A 21299-nucleotide genomic window follows, 5' to 3' on the forward strand; every position below is an offset into this window, starting at 1 on the left:
TTTAAATGAGCTCTGTTATAAAATGACCTTTCATGTTTGGATTGCAATAATATAGCTTACACTGGTCTGTAGTTAGCAAAATCCAAGGATCCAGTAAATGATAGAGTGTTGACACAATTCTAGCTAGACTTTTGTTAAAGATGACTAGCACTTCCCTGGGTTTAGAGGTGGGGATTGGGGTTGGAGGGAGTAGACATTCTCTTTTCTGCAGTGATTGGGCAATCTTGTTGAATGGAAACTATACAACATAGAGTAGCTAAGACCACAGGTAGCAAAGATAAGCAAATGTAAAAAGTAGCAAGGAAGTGTCTTGTGCAACATTTGTACAGCAGACTCTTTAGTCTTCTAGTCCAGACTTTAGAATAAAGTACCATCTTTCAGAATAAGGAGCAGCAACTTTATACTTCTGGGAAATGCTACCCAAAGGCAGAATGTGCAGAGCGCCCTCCTGGACACACCATTGCTCTACTGCATCTCATCCCCATATTAGTAATAGAATTTTAGTGTTCATTTAGAAGACAGTCTGCCTTAAAGCAGATTGAATAGTTTGCACACTGTGAATTGTAATTAAAGAGTAAGAGGTACTTATTATGTCAACAACTGGCATGAGAAACCCCGAGCAGCAGGTGACCCCAGCCATGTGATGTTTGTGACAGCTAGGACCCCTTTATACTGGCTTAGCAATCTGAAAGTCCAAATTGAAAGAAGCCCAGGGGCTGTGTATTTCATTAGATCCCAGGGGAAGTCCAGGATACAGCTTCCTTCTGTTTTCCTGGGAGGTCGCCAGAAAGTTGGTACAGCACTGTTTCTGTCAGAGGCTGAAAGAGAAAAGAAAAAGCGCATACAAAACAAAACAAAACACCATACACACCACAAACACATCCACCAACTCCTCCCCCACCACCAAGAACCATAAATTTAACATTTCCCACAGTCTTTCCAAGACCATCGTGATCACTGTGTCAGCAATGTGTTCCCTGCTTGGAATAGTTTGAAATGAGGGTTCAATGTTCCAGCATTGAAAAAAAAATTTAATCTTCACCAGCCAGTCATTCTTTTGGTATACAACCATAAGAAATGATCATGCGCACATATCAGATTTGCTTGGAATCTGTTTGTATTAGGCACTACATTTGTCTGGCCTTCTAAAATGGGGTAGATATCCAAATTTAGAAAGATAAAAACATACTTATAGTAAAGGAAACAGACCAAGGACACATGCCATATGTAGCCCTAGTCTGAATTTGATGAGTAAACCCTTTCAAATATGGTCACGTTAATGTTATGCCATGGTGGGGAAACGCAGATCTTTTAGGAGTTACATTGTGAAAATAGACATCCCACCATCACCCCAGCTCAGGCGTGGATATGGTCAAAAGGTTTTGACCATTATCTCACTTAAGAGCCTGATTGGAGTGAAGAAACCTCCCTTTTCTTGGTACCTCATATAGGCTATTAGGCATCCATCCTGCTGTTGTGGAGTTTCTCCAACCAGAAATAAGTGCTTTGCCTCTTTCCTGGGTAGCACAGATATTTAGTAGGTGATTCTATTTATTTAATTGTAGTATGGTATGCATACATATGTGTGGGATGTGTACCTGTGCATTAATACATGTGTATGCATGTGGAAGCCAGAGATTGTCATGAAAAGTCTTCCTTAACCATCCCCCATTTAGTTTCCTGAGGCAGTCCCTCTCATGAACCCCAGAGCCCACACACTTGTCTAAGTAGCCAGCTGGCTCCTGGGATCTGCTGTCTCCAGTGCCTGGTTAACAGGTGGGTCACCATACTGTCCTTCACCACATGTGAGTGATGGGATCTGAACTTTGGGTCTCATGCTTACTCTCCTGAGTCATCTCTTCAGCTCCAGAAGTGGGTTTTTTTTTTGTAAAAATAGTTTTGAAATGTATTGAATGCATAAAACCACAAAAATTACCCCTATGGATGCTTACATACAGGAGTACATTATGTAAAGTTTAAATCAAGTTAAACCTACCATCTCCCCAAACAGGTAGTATTTCTTTTGGTGAAGAATTCTAACAATTACAACTTTCAATTTTTTTCTCCTTGCCTTCTGAAATGTATAGTATGTTGTTCCCATTGTCAACAAAGACCTCTAGTGTCACCCATACCTTCTTCTGCCTGTCTCACCATCCTCTGGTACCAAAGGTCCCACTTTCGCCATCCATCTTGCTGACATCGATTTTGAATTTGAACCTCAAGTTTCTTGAATCAACTAATGTGACTACCCCTAACCTGCCCTCAGGGTGTACAGCCAGGAGGAAGTGTTCTGAGTCCCATATAAACCTAGCATACCATTTAATCCCTAAGTGCCATTCTGTCTGAAGCAGAAGGTGAGGATTCTCTCAATAGAGACATACCATTTTCCCTAAATAGAGAAAGAAGTGTTAGCAGTTGCAGTTTATGAGATGTAACTATGTGTGCAATTGTACTGGCCTCAAGGAGAATTTTAGGACTGGGCTCCATCATTCTTTACATTTGCTGGGCAAGTGGGAACCTCTCCTCTCAGAGCTCCATTCAAGTATTACAATGGGAGAGTGTGTTTGTGTGTGCATGTGTGTATGTGTGCACAAATGCACTGTATGTTTGTATTCATGTACATGTATGTGTGTGCTGGTGCATGTGCACGAGGAGGGCAGTGGCCAAGGCTGTAGCTCAATGATTCAATAAGACTAGCTGGCCAGTGAGCTCTAGTAAGTCTCTGGGCTCTGCCTTGCCAGTACTAGGAGCCCAGGCATGCACTGCCCCATCCAGCATTTTACCTGGTCTCTGGGGACCAGAACTCAGGCCCTCATACTGAGCACTTTATCACCTAAACATCTTCCCAGTCTCCAATTGGTTTTGTATGTAGTCTATTTTAAATATGCAAATAATTGCTTTTTAATTTTATTTTTCAAAGCTAGTTTCTTGACTTTGTTGGAGGGAAACTACGGAGTCGAATACTTTCCTTTTCAGTTCTTTTTGTGGGGTCATTTGAAATATCACATTATCAAGTAGGATTATTATGAATGTTAAATGATACAGTTCCCAGCTTTGGCAGAAGGGAGAGCGTTCCATTGTATTTAGCCATTTCAGGAATTTTAGCCTTACAGGAAAATGTAGCTTTTTCTTCCCTAGCTGGATTTTGTGTCTCCTAGGAGACAGAAAGCCTTGTGAGCCATCTCAGGAATCACCCTGGCTTCATCCTCTTGCCCAGACTGGCCCCTCCCTCCTCCATTCCTCAGTTCCAACCCCCACCCCCAGCCACAGTTAGCTTGTGCTGTGTGCAAGTGCTTGTGCAGGTGAGCGGTGACCTGGTGCCCTCTGGGGCTCAAGCCTTGTTGGGAAGACAGATGGGAATTATGTGCAGTGAGAAATCATGCCAGAGCAGAAGTCCACCTCAGTCAGCAAGGTGCAAGGCCAGAGGAAGGAGTGAGTAATCCTGCCAAGAGTTTCCTCTTCTGCTCGGGCGAATCCTCTGGATTCCGAGGAGATATCTGTGTTGTATGAAGAGGCCTAGCAGGCACTAGGAAAGAATGGAAGTATGTTTTGTGCCCAAGAAGGGTGTTGGTTGAAGCAAACACTAACCTGCACGAATCCACCAAGACCCTTTCAAATGTTTAACAGAAAGCTATTGAGTAAAGTTTTTAAAAGTTTTTAACAAATGCATTTAAATGACAAATCAAAGTTGGTAAACCCAATAGACAGTGTCCTTGAGGGGAGTGATTATGTCACATACTGTTGCTGTACAGGAGATGGCATTCCCAGGAGCTATTTCTGCAATACCAGGGGGGTCCATTAAACTTGGCAGAAGTCTCTCATTCCCCCAAATGAGAACCTTTTGAGTTCACTATAGATTATCCTGTAGTGCAGTGTGGGTTTTAAATTTAGCAAAGCTGGAGCCTGCATAAAACCAAATCAAGAAGATGGGAGAGAGATTTGGGTTTGAGCCAATAAACGTATTCATTTAGGGCAGAGGGTTGGTTTGAGCCTGTCAGGCCTCACATGCCTTTCAGAAGGGTTGGCCATTTTCAGTTTTTAGAAAATATTTTCACATATTTATTTTATTGCTATGTGGAATGATTGAAACGTGGTGAGCACCAGATCTCCGCTCTCCCTCCCACTCCCAGGTGCTGCTATTACCTCCCTCCCCCACCCCTGCTGAGCTGCCCCATTCCCCTGGTGTTACCCCTCCCCTGATACTGCCCTGCCCACTCCCTGGTTATTACCTACCTTCTTCTGGTTCTAGGACTTTCCCCTGCTGCTATTCCCCTCCCCTCCCTGGGATTCACCTCCCCGCTCCCTGGGGCTCACCCCACCCCCCATCTTACCCCCTTTCTTGTTCTGTCCCTCTAGTTATATTTCCCTTCCCAGCTATGCTCTGAGTGGTCCCACAGTGTGGGTAGCTGAACCAGTTCTTCAGAGCTGGGATGCTGACCAAGAGAGCAGGGAGGCCTTTGTTGAGTGCCCTATCTGCAGTGGTCACCAAGAGGCACCTTACCCAGTGGGTGCTCATGAAAGCCCCTTGTTTTTTGATTGTAGAATGTTTTTCCAGTTAACCGAGTTTATTATCAAGACAATTTCATAGGGTTTTCATTTCCTTGATTGTTAAATAGTTTGTGACATTGGGTATATATATATATACCCAATATATATATACCCAATATATATATATATACTTGTCAAAATGCTGAGAACGAGGGAGATTTTGATACAAAATAGAATTGCTAGTTTTTGTTTTTGAGTTTTTACTCACTCAAAAAGACAAAAAGTTATCTTTTAATTTTTTATTATGTTTTATTTATTTATTATTGAAAATAGATCTTCTTTCATACAGTATATTCTGATTACAGTTTCCCCTCCCCGATCTCCCCCCAGATTCTCTCCACCTCCCCACCCTCCCAAATTCACCCCCCTTTTTTTTCTCTTTAGAAAACAAATAGGCATCTAAATAATAGTAATAAGAGTAGGCATTTTAGTCAGAGTGTTAGTGACACCCCAGTTACTGCAGGTCTATCAGAGAGATACTACATGCCCCATTTATTCTTTTGCAATCACTAGTTTCTCAGGACATAAAATTTGTAAGAAAGAAATTATTTGGACTGAACGAATTTAGGACTTTAAGGGGAAATCTCAAGCTTACTTGTCGAGCTTCCTTCCAGTGAGGTTAACAAGCCTAGATTTCTAATGATTGGCTCCAGAGTGCAGGTCCCCTGATTCTGAACGTGGTGTTCTTTGAGGGACTGTTAAACCAAATACCTCCAAGGTCTCCTCTCTGAAGCCCTCACATTTGTGAGTACTTACTGCAGACTCAACGGGATAATGAAGTGCTCTGGTGGAAGATCGCTCAGAGGTTAACTTTACGTGGAATGTTACAGGCCTTGTACTCTAAGGTGCAGCCAATAACAAGAGAAAAAGCGAGCTGGCTCTCTGCCTTCCATGCAAAGGTTATTTTTCTTATTACAACAAAACTAATTAGTGGGTTTTATAATGTAAGAAACTGTTGCTGTTAGTAAAGTTTCCTCAGCGCCAGGAAGCAGATGGCGGCGGTGAACAGTGTTTTCTTTTGCCAGGGTTTGTATATGCTTCGAAACCTGCAAGAGATTTTGCCTTTCTGGATTCATATTTCTGATCTTTCTTATTTTAAAACAGAAATAGAAACTTATATTTAAACGTGCTTCCATCATGTGGTCTGTTTGACATATCGTGGTTGCTTGAAAATGTTGAATAACATTTGATGTTCCCCATGAATTTCTCTTCACCAGTGTTTTCTGCTGCTTCTCCTTGGGGAAGGCAAGACTCTGCCCTCAGAGCACCACAACAGGGACTTAGAGTTGGTTGGGAAAAGCAGCCCATGAGATCTTTTTGTTTTGTTCCCAATTTCTACATAAATCCCAACTTTTCTCAGAGAGGTTTCTTAGAGCCTGCCTATCTTCATTGTGACATCAGTGTGAATAATTTACTTCGCTATCTGCTAGTGAGACATTACTCTCTGTTAACTTAAAATTGTCTTTCTGGTCATTGTTTAAACTGTGTGAGACAGCTGAAGCACATCACTACAATATCAACACAGCAGTGGCATTAATAACAGGACGTGGGCTGATTTTAAGAACAGTTGCAAGCACACATGCTGATGATGGTGTGGTGTGAAGTTGTTTTGTGTGATGAAGAATTAGCACTTTTTGACTAAGACTATCATACCATCACATAAATAAGAAAGAGGAATCATTAAATGTATAGAACTAAAATATAAAAACCAATCTGATTTTTTAAAATTATTTGAGTAAAAGTAAGAAAAAATATACTGTCCGCAAAGTACTGTTTTAGCTCATTTCTGATACTATAGCAAAACTCCAGAGGCTAGATGACTTATAAGAAGAGAGGTTTATTTTGACTTTGGAGGATGAAAATCTAAGCAGCATGCCCCCAGCCCTGGCAATGATTTCTGGCTTCATTACCTCATGATATCATAGCATGACATCATAGCAGGTTTTTGGACAAGATGGAGATACCAGATAGCAAGACAGAAAGACTAGGAAGAGATCAGACATATCCATGGTATCACAAGGTCTACTTCCCACTAGGTCTCACCTTTTCAGAGGTGCTGCAATGGAGAGTGAGCTTCCAACAGACACCAGAATTCTTTGGGGACAAGCCATGTGGGAATCAGAGCTGCTGTTAACATGTGAAGCCTGGGGGGGTAATGTGTTGTTTTGAAAGGTGATGACTTTCAATCCAAGGGAAGAAAAGCTGCCATGTCTTCCGTGACCCCCAGGATAGACTATGGAACTAGAGTTCCTTCACTTCACCCTTCCTAACTTCGTCACTCACAGATGTGATGAAGACACTGGGTCACCTTCATTCCAGGATAAGTAAATTTTCATCTCTAGTCTTTCCTGCATCCACTGCAGTCGGCTTTCTGTCCCATTTAAACCTGTTGTCTTGTTTCTGCCACCTGGTCTACGGTGCCACTGCTTTGTTCTGCTTAAAAAAAATTATAATAGGATTTTGTGGGGTTTTTTCTAATCCCCAAAATAATGCAAGACAGAATTGGACAAGGCTGTGTCAAACACTATTGTTTCAATGTCCTGGGTGCTGATGCTGCCAGAGTGAAGAATGACCGGCTGGCTCTTCATGAAAAGGCACCTGCTGTATAAGCCCAGTGACCTGAGTGAGTTCAACACCATGAACAGGAGGAATGAAGGAGCCAGTTTCACAAGATTGTGCTTAAACCTTTATAAAGCATTCCATGGACACAGACGCCCTCTCCAACAAATAATAATAATAATAATAATAATAATAATAATAATATAAAAAGAGAGAAAGAGAGAGAATAAAGGAAGAAAAAGAATTGCTCTTCCAGGGGGATAGAAAACATAACTCAGCCCAAGTATGAGGACCGGAGTTTAGATCTCTCGAGCCTTGTATCTGCCTGGCTGGGTAGATGCCTGGCTGCCCGACCTCAGTCCTTGGCATCCCAGTGTAAGCTTACTAGTTAGACTAGTTAAATATGTGACACTCTGCATCAGTACATAAGGTGGACGCGATGTAGGATGAAACTCATGTCAACCCCTGGCCTCTACACGAATGTACACATGATTGAAGGCTGACAGTCTAAACACCATGACCCCAGCTGGCAAGGGTCTTCTTGGCTGCATCACATTGCACATACAGATACACACACACACACACACACACACACACACGTATAACATACTTGCACATGCATGTTACATTTTTTTAAAAATTATGAATGGCTCTCAGAACCCGGTAGGGGAGGAAGGGGGTCCCGTGAAAGTGGGCTGTGATTGGCAGGTAGATCAGCCCACCAGTGTTTCAAACACCAGGGATGCAGCAGCTTCTCCTTAAGTTTGTTTTTGTTTTTCCATTTTATTTTATTTTATTTTATTATTTTATTTTATTTTATTTGCACATTCACTCTTATGAGGAAAATATATGAAAAACAAGAGTCAAGAGATTGGTGATTTTTGTTGAATATAAAATATAAAACAGATAAGCCCTTTCTCGTTTGTAGACATTGCTACCTCCCCCTTCTACCACTGGCAAATGTTAGAAAATCTTTGAACTTAAAGAAACTCCATGAGGGGCTGATAGAAGTGGCCACTTAAAGCACCAGCCGCTGCCTTCTACAGCGCAAGCTGAATGTGAGGGTCTGACTGGCCCTGGCCTCTTTGGGACTAGGAGGGTTTCCCAGTGCCTTGCACTTGTGATAAGAACTAACTGACTCAACCACCCACAGAAAAGGAGCTTTTGCTCTGAGAATGCCTGAGGGATGCATGCTGACTTTTGAAGGATGGACCAGAATGTATATTATTTGATGCCATATGCAAATAATTAAGAAGAGACCTCCTAGTAAACATGATTTCTCACTAAAATAAGTCTAGGCAGTAATAATTTTAAAAGCACGCACCCTGAAAGACTTCACATGGCTAATCCTTAACGAATTCTTACTGTTGTTTGGAAGACAACTTAAATTCAGAATTTTACTGAGCAAGCCGCCTTTCCATCCCAGTTACTGAGAGGAGAATGGTTTTCCTCTTAGCCAGCATGAGAGAGGAGAAACATGGAGACTGTGTCCTACGTGAAAACCAGCAGGACCAGAGACTGAGGTCAGGTGACAGTGAAGGCTGGGTGCATGACCCTGTGACTTCTGGTGGCACTTGGAAGACGGTTCAGAATTTCAGAACTAAGTGAGCGCGTGAGTCTTATGGTCCAGGTTTGGTCTCCCTTGTTATTGCAGTTTCCTACGTTGCATTAACTAACACAATTTTGAAGTTGTATAATCTGGGGCAGCTTTGTTGCTATATTAAAGTTCACTGGGAGAACTACTGGCTAATCTTCTTAGGATGTTCAGCTGCTCCATGCTAGAAGGATACACGGAGATTGATGTCTTCCAAGTGTGGTTCAAACATCCAAAGCACTTGAGATTAGCACCATGTGAAGAAACTTTAAAATATTGTACTGCAATTAATTTTAAATAACTTAGCACTGCATATGTCAGGGGTGGGGGAAAGCCATAATAGACTCCAAATGGAGCTTCCCAAAGTAGAATGAATTGCTCAAATCATTTACATCATTTATTATAAGGACATAGAAGCCCAAAACATGACTGTTTTCATTTGAAGATGAGTGAACTTTGAGAGAACTTCTATTCCACCTGTGGTGATACAGAGGCGTTTGATGGAGGGACAGCCATATATTGTACATTTTTATTATAGGCCCCAAAGTCAAGGAGAAAACTTGCTGTTCATGTAGAAATGGAGATCATGTTGTTTTGCAGATGTGTGTTAAAGAAATTCTGAAATATTTTTTAAAAGAGTTAGTGATATAGTTCAGTGGTACAGTGATGGACTGCCTTGCATAAGGCCCTCCATTCCATTCCTTACACAGTTTAAAAAGCTACTATTGTCAGGTTAGAAAGATGGCTCAGCAGTTGTGAGCACATGTTGCTATTGCAAAGCAACTGGGTTCAGTTCCCAGCACCCACATGGTGGCTAACAAGGGATCCAACAACCTCTTCTGACCTCCACAGGCACCAGGCATGAAAGTGCTACATAGACCTACATATATGCAAGATCCTTATACCAATAAAACGAATGAATCAAATTTTCCCTTTTAAAAAAGCAGTGTTGTCTTAAAGTCTAAGCTACAACTCTACTAAGTTATTTAGTAGCTTTCAAAGCATAATAATTTTTATCTGGATGACATAATGGGTCAAGATATAAGGAGAAAGCTTTCATTGTTTGTATGCTTGTGTGGTGAAGGGTTAGCCAAATGACTGAAGATAAACTCTTGCAGCTCTTAGGCCATTTGTGGTCAGTGATAAGGTAGAGAAGAGAAGAGATGGTCTTTGACTTTCAAGGAGAACTGCACTTGTGTTATTTCTAGTTGTGCTTAACGATGATCAACAGTGAGTAAATACCTTGGAATCCCTTCTGTGCCTTGACTGCAGCCAAACCAACAAAGCAGTTACTAGTTATCTGCTTCAGGTACTGAACCTGAGAGCTGGAAAACCTTCAGAGGCCAGAGGACTTCCCTTGCGTTTAGCTTTTCCAGCTTGGAAAGGTGAGAGTTTACATGTCTAAGAGGGAACAATGGTTGAGTTAGGACCATAAAGTAGGCCTCTGAGTCCTAGAAGGTCTGCCCTTACCACACAAAGCATCCGCATTGCGGTAACCCAGTCCTCTCAGTATCAGACCGTCTACCCAAAGCATCCATGGCATCCTCCAGGATAGGCCTGGTTGTATTCCGTAGCCCAGAACACTATATGTTTTTGTCTTCTAATTTCATTTCTCTTTCAATGGTATAGTAGTCCCCGTGTGTTCACGCATTGTAGTATCTGCTGCAGAAAAGAAAGGACATAGAAATAGGCAGAGTTGATACCATTTGAAAAGTGGCTCCACATAGTGAACACTTAGAGATTGGTCACTCACATAGCCAGCAAGGCACATTATGTCACAGACAAGCCTCCATAGTCGTGAGAGTCACCTGTTAGGAGGAGGGAAAGGAGGCGAAGGCCTTCCCAACCCCACACAGCCACAAGAGAAACCAGGAAGGGCTGGAATCCATATTTCCTTGTACAAAACCCTCTGCCAAAACTGCCATTTCTATGAAAGAGAAATGAATGAACCAACCAATCAGATCGATGAATACTCTCCATTTTCTACCACCCATGAAATTGTTGTTGTTAGACACAGTCTGTTTTTTTTTTAACATTATTTTAATAGTTTACACCATTTGCATCAATGCCAATTTTGCAGTGATCACCCAGCTTTTCACCTGTGTTAACTTTGCCTAACACTCTCTTTGTTTTATTAGAAATGGTCACCTCAGTCAGCCCTTGCTACTAACAGTCAGGATCCAGACCCCTGTAACTAACATTACCAAGGTACATTTAGTTGCACTGAGGCCACCGTCAGTAAGGAAGTACACACAGCTGTGACAGTGTGCAGTCGATTCTTTTCCTTAAGCAGCAGGAGATGGGATCCCACTGGGAGATGTTACAGGGCACTGTTATTGCCCTGACTGACTCAGCTCATTTGCAGGTCAGTGCCTTACCTGTCCTCATTGTCTGCCCCATAATGTAGAAAGTGGAAGCTGCATAGTAGGTGCTGAACTCATGAATGGGTGGATTGAGTGACCAGGCCCAAAGACAAAAGACACGGGGCCAGTGTCATTTCAGGAAAAAATGGTACATTTGCATTCCTCCTTCAGCTGAGAGCAGTGGCGTGAACATGGCTACTCTGAAGAATCTTTGGCTTGCCCATCTCTCTGGTCCCATCTCTCAGCAGTATGGGAACTCCTACATCTAGGGAGATGGAACCTTCATGCTTACCCTGTGTGCATAACCAGCCGCTCTCTCATTAAGTGCCTATGCTTTTCAGACAAACTGTTGCTCCTCCCTTCTCCCTCACAGCTTGTCATAGACTTATTTTCTGATCTGGATGTGTCAGGGCCACAGTGACTTGAGATTAGTTGTCTCATCCCTGCCTGCCATGCTTTCTGCTTGACTGTATTCATTACTCCTTAGCTTTCCTTCCCCAATTGTTTCTTGATAGGAGAGAAAAATGCCACAGTCACCCTCCATCCTTGGTCTCCCCAAATTCCTAGGGATCCCCACCCTGGGGGCAGGACCCTCCTCTTCAAACCTTAACTGGACTTTTAGACAGTTGTCATTATCTTTGTCTAAAGGTCATAGCTAAATTGAATAAGAGGAAAGCTGTGTTTTCCAGCCGATGCACAAAGGCAGTATTGACTTCCCTAATCCAGTTTGCTGAGGGGTGAGAGAATTAAATTAGATATCTAAGCACAGAAATTGAGAGCCTTTGAAAACAAAGATAAGGAGACAAGACTGTATTTTCCCTCTTCCTGGGAGCTCTGTGCTCAAGATTTTGCAGGTGTGCCATCTGATCCATGGCTCGCATCGATCAAAACTGTGCCAATGCATATTTAATCAGCGAGGGGACCTAGGTGCATTATAGCCATCATCCCTATATTGAATGGACTGTCAGACTTTTCTGTACGCTCCACCCCTACTCTCCACCCCCACTCGCCTCTCCCCCTTCCCCTCCCTTCCCTTGTTTGGGAAGCCTGTGCATTTTCTGAGCGGCTAAAAAGTTTCTTTGTTTTTAGCTGCTGATGCATACATTGCCACTGACGGGAATACAAACAAGTGGAGCCCTGACGTGTTTATTTTGTCTACCAGGACAAGCTAGCTACACCAGGCCGGTCCCTGCACAAAGGGTTCCAAAGCTTGAAAACCAGAGGGGAAAAAAGAAAAAGCAAAGGAAAATACTGTTTACCTCTTCCTCTGTCGTTGTCCTACAGAATAGCTGGTTATGTTAGAAGTAAAAGGAAAAAGATTCCATTACAAGTCACAGAAGTATAGGAGAGATATTTGCAATGATTTTGTCTCAACAGCTCCCTGGGTTTGATATTTAGACTCAGTATTACAACACATCTTTGCTCAGTTCTCTTAGGAGTTCAGGTTCACCTTCATTTCAGAAATCTGGTTCACCTTCAAGGGAATCCATCGAACGTTTCTGCTTTTGCTTTTTCTTAAAAGATGGACAAATAGTTACAGCTGGGTTTTTGTTATTGTTGTTTTGTTCTGTTGTGTTTAAGTTTACCAGGGTTTGTGGTGGTCTCTGTTGGTGGGCCTTCTTAAAGTGCAGAGACCTAGGGGGTTTGCCACTGACAGAATATCCCAAGGGATGATGGACACCATCGGCCGGCCTTCACACAGCCTGAGCCTCCCTCTGACAGAAGTAACACCAGGTCTCCTCAGAAGAAGGGGCACAGGCAGCTGTGAGTGCTTGAGCTGATGCAGCTCAGCAGCATAGACTAGTGAAGAGGAGTTGAATTTTGAGGTAGCTTCTTGCTGGTGAGGTAATGAAGATTTCTATCCCTTGGATCAGTTTGTACCTTCCCCTTAACCCCCTCCCCCCCAGGCTCATGGGAAATCGTTTGCGTACATTTTGTTTCAAAGACTTCTACAGATACTACAGAGACAACGTCTAGGTTCGGACAAAGCATTGCCTGATAAACAGATTTTACACACAAGTGTCTGGAATAAAAACCAGCAAGATGAGGCAGACACTTCCATCATTGAAGACACACCCCTCCCCCCCAGTTGGGAATTAGAACACTTTCTTCAGAACAGTGCTTTCATACTGTTACACCAGAACCATGTCACATGTAGGTTGGAGTTACCTTTTTTAAAGTGAAAAACTTGCCTGACGAGAAGACCTGGGTGGCAGAAACGCGCTGTTACTCGTGATGGATAAACTTCGAAGTGGGGGGGTTGGTTATAATCCTTGCAGCAGTCCCGTTAGGTTAGATGCTTAGTAGTGTTCCCATTCTACAGATGAAGAAACTGAGATACAGGAAGTTAAATTAGATCGCTGAGGTTGTTTTAAGATGCTGCTTTTAAAAAATTCATTTAATATTCTCTTCAATAATGAAATACAAGTAGAAGAACTTTGTGTTGCTCCTGAACTTGACCAGCACACCCTCAGCAGAGGGTGCCCTAGTCCTTAAGTGAATCAGAAATGGTTTGTATGAATAAGAACACAGAAGAGGTTAACTCTGCTGTGCATCCCTCTCAGTGGATGAGTTACTGTTATGACATGGATATATATGGGAAAGCTTCAGAATATAGATGCTGCTTTCCCTCATCTCCAAGTATATAGACAACTCTAAGAATCTATTAGTTACAGGGGGAGTTACATTCTGACATTCTGTGATAGTTTTACAGTGACACTTTTTACGTAGGCCCTTGTTTCTCTGGGAGTGGGTAGGCAGCCGGGTTGATCAGTAATAGGAGTTCTGAATTAAATCACAAGTTATCATTACGTGTCCTATGCTCCTCTCACAGGAAAAATGAAATTCAAATGGTTATATAGGCATTTTAGTGTTTTTCAGTAATAGACTCTTGTCAAAGAAAATGTGAGAAATTATTTCTACCTTTTCCCATCACTGACTTCACTTACATCACAGGAAAAGATCCTTGAAACCCACTTGTTAGGAAGATTGACACTTTAGTGAGTGAGTCGTGTTATTACTCCTAGAGTGAATGAATTCATGGGTTTTAAAGCTAAGGAATGACTCACCCCAACTGTCATCTCACAATACTTATTCCATTTAACTTTTTTCTCAACATGTTAAAACTGCATCATTCCACAGCCTCCTCGTGCACATAGAAGTTAACACATTGAGAGTAGGTGAAGATACAGTTGACTCACTCCTCACCCTAAACACTCACATCATCATACACAATCCTGGCTAAACAGATGGGCTTCGAATACCAGCACTGATGCCAAAAGTCTAATTCCTGCAAAGTTAATATTTCACAAATTTCTTATTCAGAAAACTATTATAAAAAGAAAAAGTTTTGAGGAAGAAAAATAACCCAGATTACATAGCAATCTTATGTAGTCCTTGAAAATGCCAGGCACGGGTGTGGTTCGAATGGATCTCCAGAGCAGCTGGCAGCCCCGGGGTGGTCTGGTGGACCCCTTCCAAGTAGTTGCTGCACAAACATAGCCTTCGCTCTCCCTCGAATACAACATGTGCAAACTAGCCAGGTCCCTCTGCAGCTGGCTCTTCCCCCGCTTTACCTCCCCATCATGTAATTCCTTCAGACAGCACACAAACACATAGTTCTCACACACTAGGACTGATTGTAGAGATCAAATTTTGTATCTTAATGTAACGATAATACTTTCTGTTCAAAGAACCATGAAGCGCTTCCATCCTAATACTTAAGAAAATGTACAGGGCCTGGTTTACCCCACCACGTATCTGTCCTGAGAACTAGGTCATTGCATGTTAACTTCTCCTCGTTAGGTGAGTGACAGGTGTGAGCATGAGTTGACCTGAAATATTGGTTTGGTTATTTGTTACAAGATTCTGTCTATTATCTAGGAGTGTTAGTAATATTTTTGTCTTTTCTGTAGTTCAGACTTATTGATAGTATTACAAACCTTATCTTTCACCTGATCATGACAGATAGCCTTCTGTTCAGCTGATTATATAGCACTCCTCCTTGCTTACCTCTTAAGCCCTCTCTGCATGAGACCCATACAGTAGTGCTTTACATTCTCACATATTCATATTTCTTATTATCACAGTCGTTAAGATCTTGATCCCATAGGAAAACGTAGGCAGTATTTCTAAATGTAGTGTTCCAACAATAATTTCTTTAATAACAGCAACTGTGAGACAAGTAAGCAAAATGTGACTGACATAACCACTTCATGTTCTAGAGAGCCTTACTGTAAATATGTCATGACACTAGAGCCAGGCACAGTAATTCTTAACCTTGTACTATCCATCAGAGAGATATTTTGTCCTATCCTATGTGGATACAGAAGATGAATTATTTAACCTACCTTTATGACGAAGTACTCAACTTCTCAAGCCACAAAGACAGAAACTTAACTAAGGTTTTAAAGTTGTTATTGGCTACAGTTGCTGAAAGCTATTGTTGATGATAGTCAGAGCAAACACCCAGCTCCTGCCTTCCTTTCACCCTCTCCCAGTTCTTCACTTATTTCCAGGACAGTATCCATTCTAATCTTTGAGTTTGGTTCATTTAGGTGACAGAACTCTTGACCCTTTTGGACAAAAATTTCGCTTTGTTTAACTGGACTGGCTCTGGGTGTGTGTGTGTGTGTGTGTGTGTGTGTGTGTGTGTATGCCTGCCTTTGAGTTTCTTCTTAGTCTTTCAGTTTGGAAGATTAAAAACTAGACACTGAATTCTAGCAAGGGCTTTGCAGGCTCGACTTTAGCCAAACCTTTATGTATGTTGGTAGGCCAAAACTTAGCCTGAAGTGTTTCTCTGGGGGTCAAAATGTGTGCTTTCATGGTTCATAGACTTGTGTTGATATTGCACTGGCTAAGTGGGAATTCTGTTGCTACCTTTAGGGGGGAAGGTGGGGACACTGCCATGTGCCTGCTCTGCTTTACCCCATTCTTGGCAGCAGTCTTAAGACCTACAAGGCACTAGTCAGCCATTGGAGAGCACATGACTTCTCTTTCCTTTGTACCTCTGAGGATGGGAAATGTTCCTGCCATTGGGCATTGTATCCTGTAAACAGTTCTTAGGTCTTCTGAGTGTTGGACAGTGTTCTGTGCTCACAGGTGGTACTTCCTACAACCTCTTTACATCATGCAGAGTTTCCAGATAACCCCACATCAGAGGGGTATGTCTCGTTTTCCTTACCAACCCCCAACAAGGGGTATACACAGCAGAGATGGTGGCCTTTCCATCCTTTGTTTTCTGAATCCCACTCCTCTTTCTCTGTGACTATACACTTTTCAGAGGCTCGCTGTTACTGGCAGTTGCCCATTGTTAAGAAGCTGAAGGAGAATTGAGAGTAAATCTTGAGTAGTTACTGAGCTCTGCGGCTGAGCCAGGCAGAGGAAAGAACTCTCCTCAGGAGTCTGAAATCACCATCACCAGCCTCCATCGGCTGCATCAGGAGAGATGTGTGTACAATGAAAGATGGATCAGAGGGAAAGGGATTAGTTCTAGGTCAAGGACAGGAAGATTGGCAATATGCCATCTTTTCATGAAGCTTAATTAATATAAAATATAGAAAAGTGACACCTATAGTTTTCCCTCATCACTTTAACCACATTAGCATGTTTTTTTGTCATCATTTTCTTTCTGCCAAAAATGTACTCTTTGAAAGGGAACAGGGTTAGGATTTCAGGGATTGAATGTGTGTATAAACAACAAACTCAGGTTCTTTTCTTCTTGTACAAGTCAAAGGCACTGATACCAATATGTCGGCATTAGGATTTTATTATTATTATTATTCTTTCTCTGGTGATTATATTGAGAGTGGACTATGTTTATCTGAGTACTGCAGCAATATAGTTGTAGATGCCATAAAAATGCATAGATAAATGGCTACCAGTTCACTTAAGAGGTCTTAACCCAGCTTTTTATATGCAAACCCTGTCTATTTTAGTTTTAAATGTATGCTCATACATTTTTTAGGAACCCAAAGAAATATCACTTTTCAAGGTTAGATTGATGTTTAAGATCCATTGAACAAACAAACAAAAAAATCCCTAGTTATAGAGAAAAACAGATAACCCTAATGTACTTTTTACACCATCGTTTAGATATGCTTTAAGTAATGTTCTTATCCTTGTAAAATACAGCTTTTAACCAGAGAGCTGTTGAAGAAAGCCACTAGTCTGCTATACAGGGATTGAGAACTTCCTGTATGAAAGGGCCATCCTATTTTATGTGAGTTTGTTGGTTTGTTTGTTTGTTTGGGGGGGGGGGTGTCTAATTATTTCAAGTGGCCAGAAATCAAACAATAATTGTCCAAAACAGAAATACACAAAGTCTTCTGCCAGGTCTCTAAACAGTAGATAAAGGAGAAGAGTATAGTATTCGTTTTGATATTGTTTTCACACGAGTGCTTAGGAGGGCTTCCTTTTGTATCAGTTGTGTGTAGATAGAAATTAATTTGTAATTCTGGTCATCTGGTTGGCTCCGTACTTAACAGCATCTGTGACCTTTTCCATCCGAGCAAGGGGCTGTGTCTCCTCCCCCTGGAACAGCACCTGGACCAGGACGGATAGAGAATAATTATCAAAAGATTTAGGGCACTCGGGTTTCATGTAGAGTCTTGGCTTTGCTTGAGCCTTCCTGGGATAGAATATTTGAGCTGGACGGCCTGGGGTGGTAACATTCTCCGGGTTTTGAATAAAACAGAGAATTCATGCTCCACTCGTTCCCTGCTTGGCTAGATGCCTCTTCTTAGTGTTTGTGTCTCAGTGTTCCATGGATGCTCATGCCCGGACCCTTGTAGACCAAGCCCGAGCCTTTCCATACCACTCAGCTCCTGGATGCTCTTCTGCTCGCTTTTCTGTGGCTTGAAATTTTAAACTAGCTTTGAAAATGCCTCATTCAGCTCTTACGGCTTGTATTTTCTGTTTCTCTAGAGGTAGGGCGATGAAATGAATATTTTAAACAAAAAAGTGAAACGAACAGAGATGTTTGCTTCCAGGTTTTATAAAAAATGTTTTGGGTTCATTATCCCTATTTTCATTAATATTGATGAATAAATATTTAATCCCATTGTCTATTGTGTACCTCAATTAATTGACAGAAAAGATACTTTCCACTGAATTATGGAGAAGCACTCCTTATAAAGATGTCACACCTATAGGTATAATTTGAGCTAAGTTATCAAAACATTTGTTTGTATAGTTTTAAACAAAATGTTACATCTGGCAAAAATTCATCTGTTTACCCGTGTGATCAAAAGGAGTCTCTTTAAAATAGATTTAGATATTTTCCTTAAATTTTATGTAATGAAAGGTTTAAGATTTGTCTAGAATAAAAATAATGACAGTATGACTCTCCTAAAACGGACTGAAATAGTTTTGAAATGTTTAACTTGTAATTTTTCGTGAAAAAAAAATAGGATCTTAGAAAAAGAAGGAATTATCTATATTTTAGTTGGTCTATTATAATACTAGTTTCTGTCGTTAGAATTTAAAATATGATTTCACTATAAGTTTAGCTGCATTTCCAAGTCTTAGGCACAGGCTTGGTGTTTGTCTTTGCAGTTCATTCTGAAAGGGCTCCTCTACAGGCTTTTGATACATTAAAATTTCTGGGTTTGTTTATTGTAACAAATAGCAATTGTCAGGACATAAGAAAGGCTCTTTTGCTATAGTTAAATTTTTAAAAACCATTTCTTTATGGCTTCTTATATTTAAATGTTGACTCAACAGAATTTTTTTTGTTGTATTTACCAGGTTAATATTGTCTGAAAATTCTAAAGTAGACATAACCCTTCTTATGATTAAGATACCCACTGTCTGAAAGCTGGGAGTCTTTTAATATCACAGAGTAACATTTCTAGGTGAAAGGTCCTTGGGAGCACCACCTCTTTGTGCAGTCTCTCTAGGAAAGACAAGAGACGCTGTGGCTACGTCCCAGAGTCAGTCACTCTTTCAGTTTGGTCATGGTTCTATGTTGTAACTCTTGATGCATTGGCTTCTTGCTGAGATGAAGTCAAATTAAAGATAGCTAATTCTGAACCTGTGACATCAAGGTAGAAGTTAGAATTCACATTTTACATAGAGAGAGAGATGTTTTAAAATTTTTAATTTCAAATAATTATTTTTGTCTGTTGACTTAAATCTCTGAATTCTCTTTGAGATGTGGCACCTGATTTTTTTTCTCTTTTCTCCCAAACATATAAGTATGCTTGCTTCTTATTCCATAAAATTCTTTTAAAGTTCCTTCTATCTCATTCTAGAAATAAATGGAAATAATTTTCTAATTAAAAAATTATGTTTAAAAAAAGAAATCAACAGCCGGGCGTGGTGGCGCACGCCTTTAATCCCAGCACTCGGGAGGCAGAGGCAGGCGGATTTCTGAGTTCGAGGCCAGCCTGGTCTACAAAGTGAGTGCCAGGACAGCCAGGGCTACACAGAGAAACCCTGTCTCGAAAAACCAAAAAAAAAAAAAAAAGAAATCAATTAAATTCTCTACATGTTTACAAGACTCTGCTTTTACTAATAAATGCTTTTGGGGTTCCCCGATGCCTCAGACCGACAGGAAAATATTTACCCTGTGAAGGAAGCGTTAGGCTCAGAAACCCTCGTCTGGGCTACTGCTTATTCCCAGTGCATGCGCTAGAACTTTAGGACTTTGGGAATCAGGAGTGTGAGCCTGAGATCTGTGCTGTTGTCTGGGTTGCTTTTCTGTACGAGCTTGAAAATATGTCCTTTATTATGATCCGACTCAAGCATCTAATATGTGTAGTGGAGGATGAAGCTATTACCGGACTTCAGTGTGTAAGTAATGGAGAGGTGAGCTTGGAGAATTGTTCTGGAGAGGTTAGTTACTGATCCAGCACAGAGGAAACTACTGGAGGCTTAAACAAAACCGAGTATTGCTGCTAAACCCTCATATGCCTGCCGCGCCTGCGCACACACACACACACACACACACACACACACACACACACCTCTTTTTCCATCTTTTCTTCATCAGTCCTGTTATTTTTCTGATGCCCTCATTCTTAATTCATAAGCTGAACCTTTTGAGAAAGTCTGGCCCCTCTGCTTCACATTCTCACAGATCCTGTAATTCGGCTATATTCTTTATGTTTTTCAGATTCAAGTCAATCTGAAAGTCCCAGCCAGCCAAGTGAAGCTGACATTAAGGACCAGCCAGAAAATGGTAAGTTTAGCATTGGCCTCTGAGCTGCTGTTTCAGAGTCCACAGGGGCCAGCAGCCAAAGGCTGCCCTGTGGGCACTCACAGTAAACTGAGGATTCACAGAGAAAACTCAAGAGGCATCCTAGCTGCCCCAGTCCCCACCCCAGTCCCTCTCGATGAAGGCTCTCACCAGAACATTTAACTCTCTGGAAATGTGAGAGGAGGCTTGGAGTCACCAAGGCACATTCTTGAGCAGCGTGAAAGAAGGACCATGGACTTCCTATGTCATTTTATAATAGTTCCTTTCAAGTGGAAATGTCCAAAGATGCTCACTGAAGGACAAGCAGTCTGCAGGATAATTTAGAGCTTAACCCTTTCTGAATCACCTTAAGAAAGTTCCATATCTTCAAAGGATTTTCCCTTTTAAAATGTCTAAAATAAAATAGCAAGAGAACACTCAGTCCCTCTGTTGTATAAACGGAGCAATCCCCTCCCTTGTTTTTCTCTCCTTCTTCCTCTCCATGTCTGCAATAGTGGGAATTGAACCCGGAGCCCCTGGCATACCAGGCAGGTCCTCTGCCACTGAGCCACATCTCATATCTATGTGAAGTAGCTGTTATAGAAACCACTCTAAGAATGAAAGCACACTTTACATTTACCTTGTGAAATATTCCAGATTTGTGATATACCCCCAAAGGGTGAGAAGCATAGTTACAGGTTGTAATCTTAGATTGAGCATGACCACTCATTTGATAAAACTGGCCGTCTCTATCACAGGCCAATGTATTGATATCTTAAAAAATCCTCAAATGTATGCCTAAACTCTCAGGGCATTTGTTTATTTATCTAAATATTCACCCAATACTGAGGATTTTGGTATTACCTTAGTGATAATTATTTACCAAGTCTCTTTCAATGACTTAATCCTAAATAAATGCCTATGCTACTACTGGTTCAGGCCCCTCCCCCATTTTTTGTCCATACAATGCTATCCTTCTATATTCTTCATCTCCTACTGCATAAGTGAGAATTCCTCTCTTCTCCTCTCCTCTCCTCTCCTCTCCTCTCCTCTCCTC

General features: G+C 41.4%; 1 protein-coding gene across 4 annotated transcripts in view; it reads left to right on the top strand.

The window, feature by feature from the left end:
• Window positions 1-21299, top strand: part of Nfia (nuclear factor I A) — a 321691-nt gene that overhangs the window by 163167 nt on the left and 137225 nt on the right. For all 4 annotated transcript variants that reach the window (XM_029476037.1, XM_029476036.1, XM_029476038.1 and 1 more), the window contains one exon: window positions 20180-20245. In XM_029476037.1, the coding sequence (XP_029331897.1) occupies window positions 20180-20245 (66 nt within the window). The remainder of the gene's footprint in view (window positions 1-20179; window positions 20246-21299) is intronic.

The sequence above is a fragment of the Mus caroli genome, chromosome 4, assembly GCF_900094665.2.
Source record: "Mus caroli chromosome 4, CAROLI_EIJ_v1.1, whole genome shotgun sequence".
NCBI lineage: Eukaryota > Metazoa > Chordata > Mammalia > Rodentia > Muridae > Mus > Mus caroli.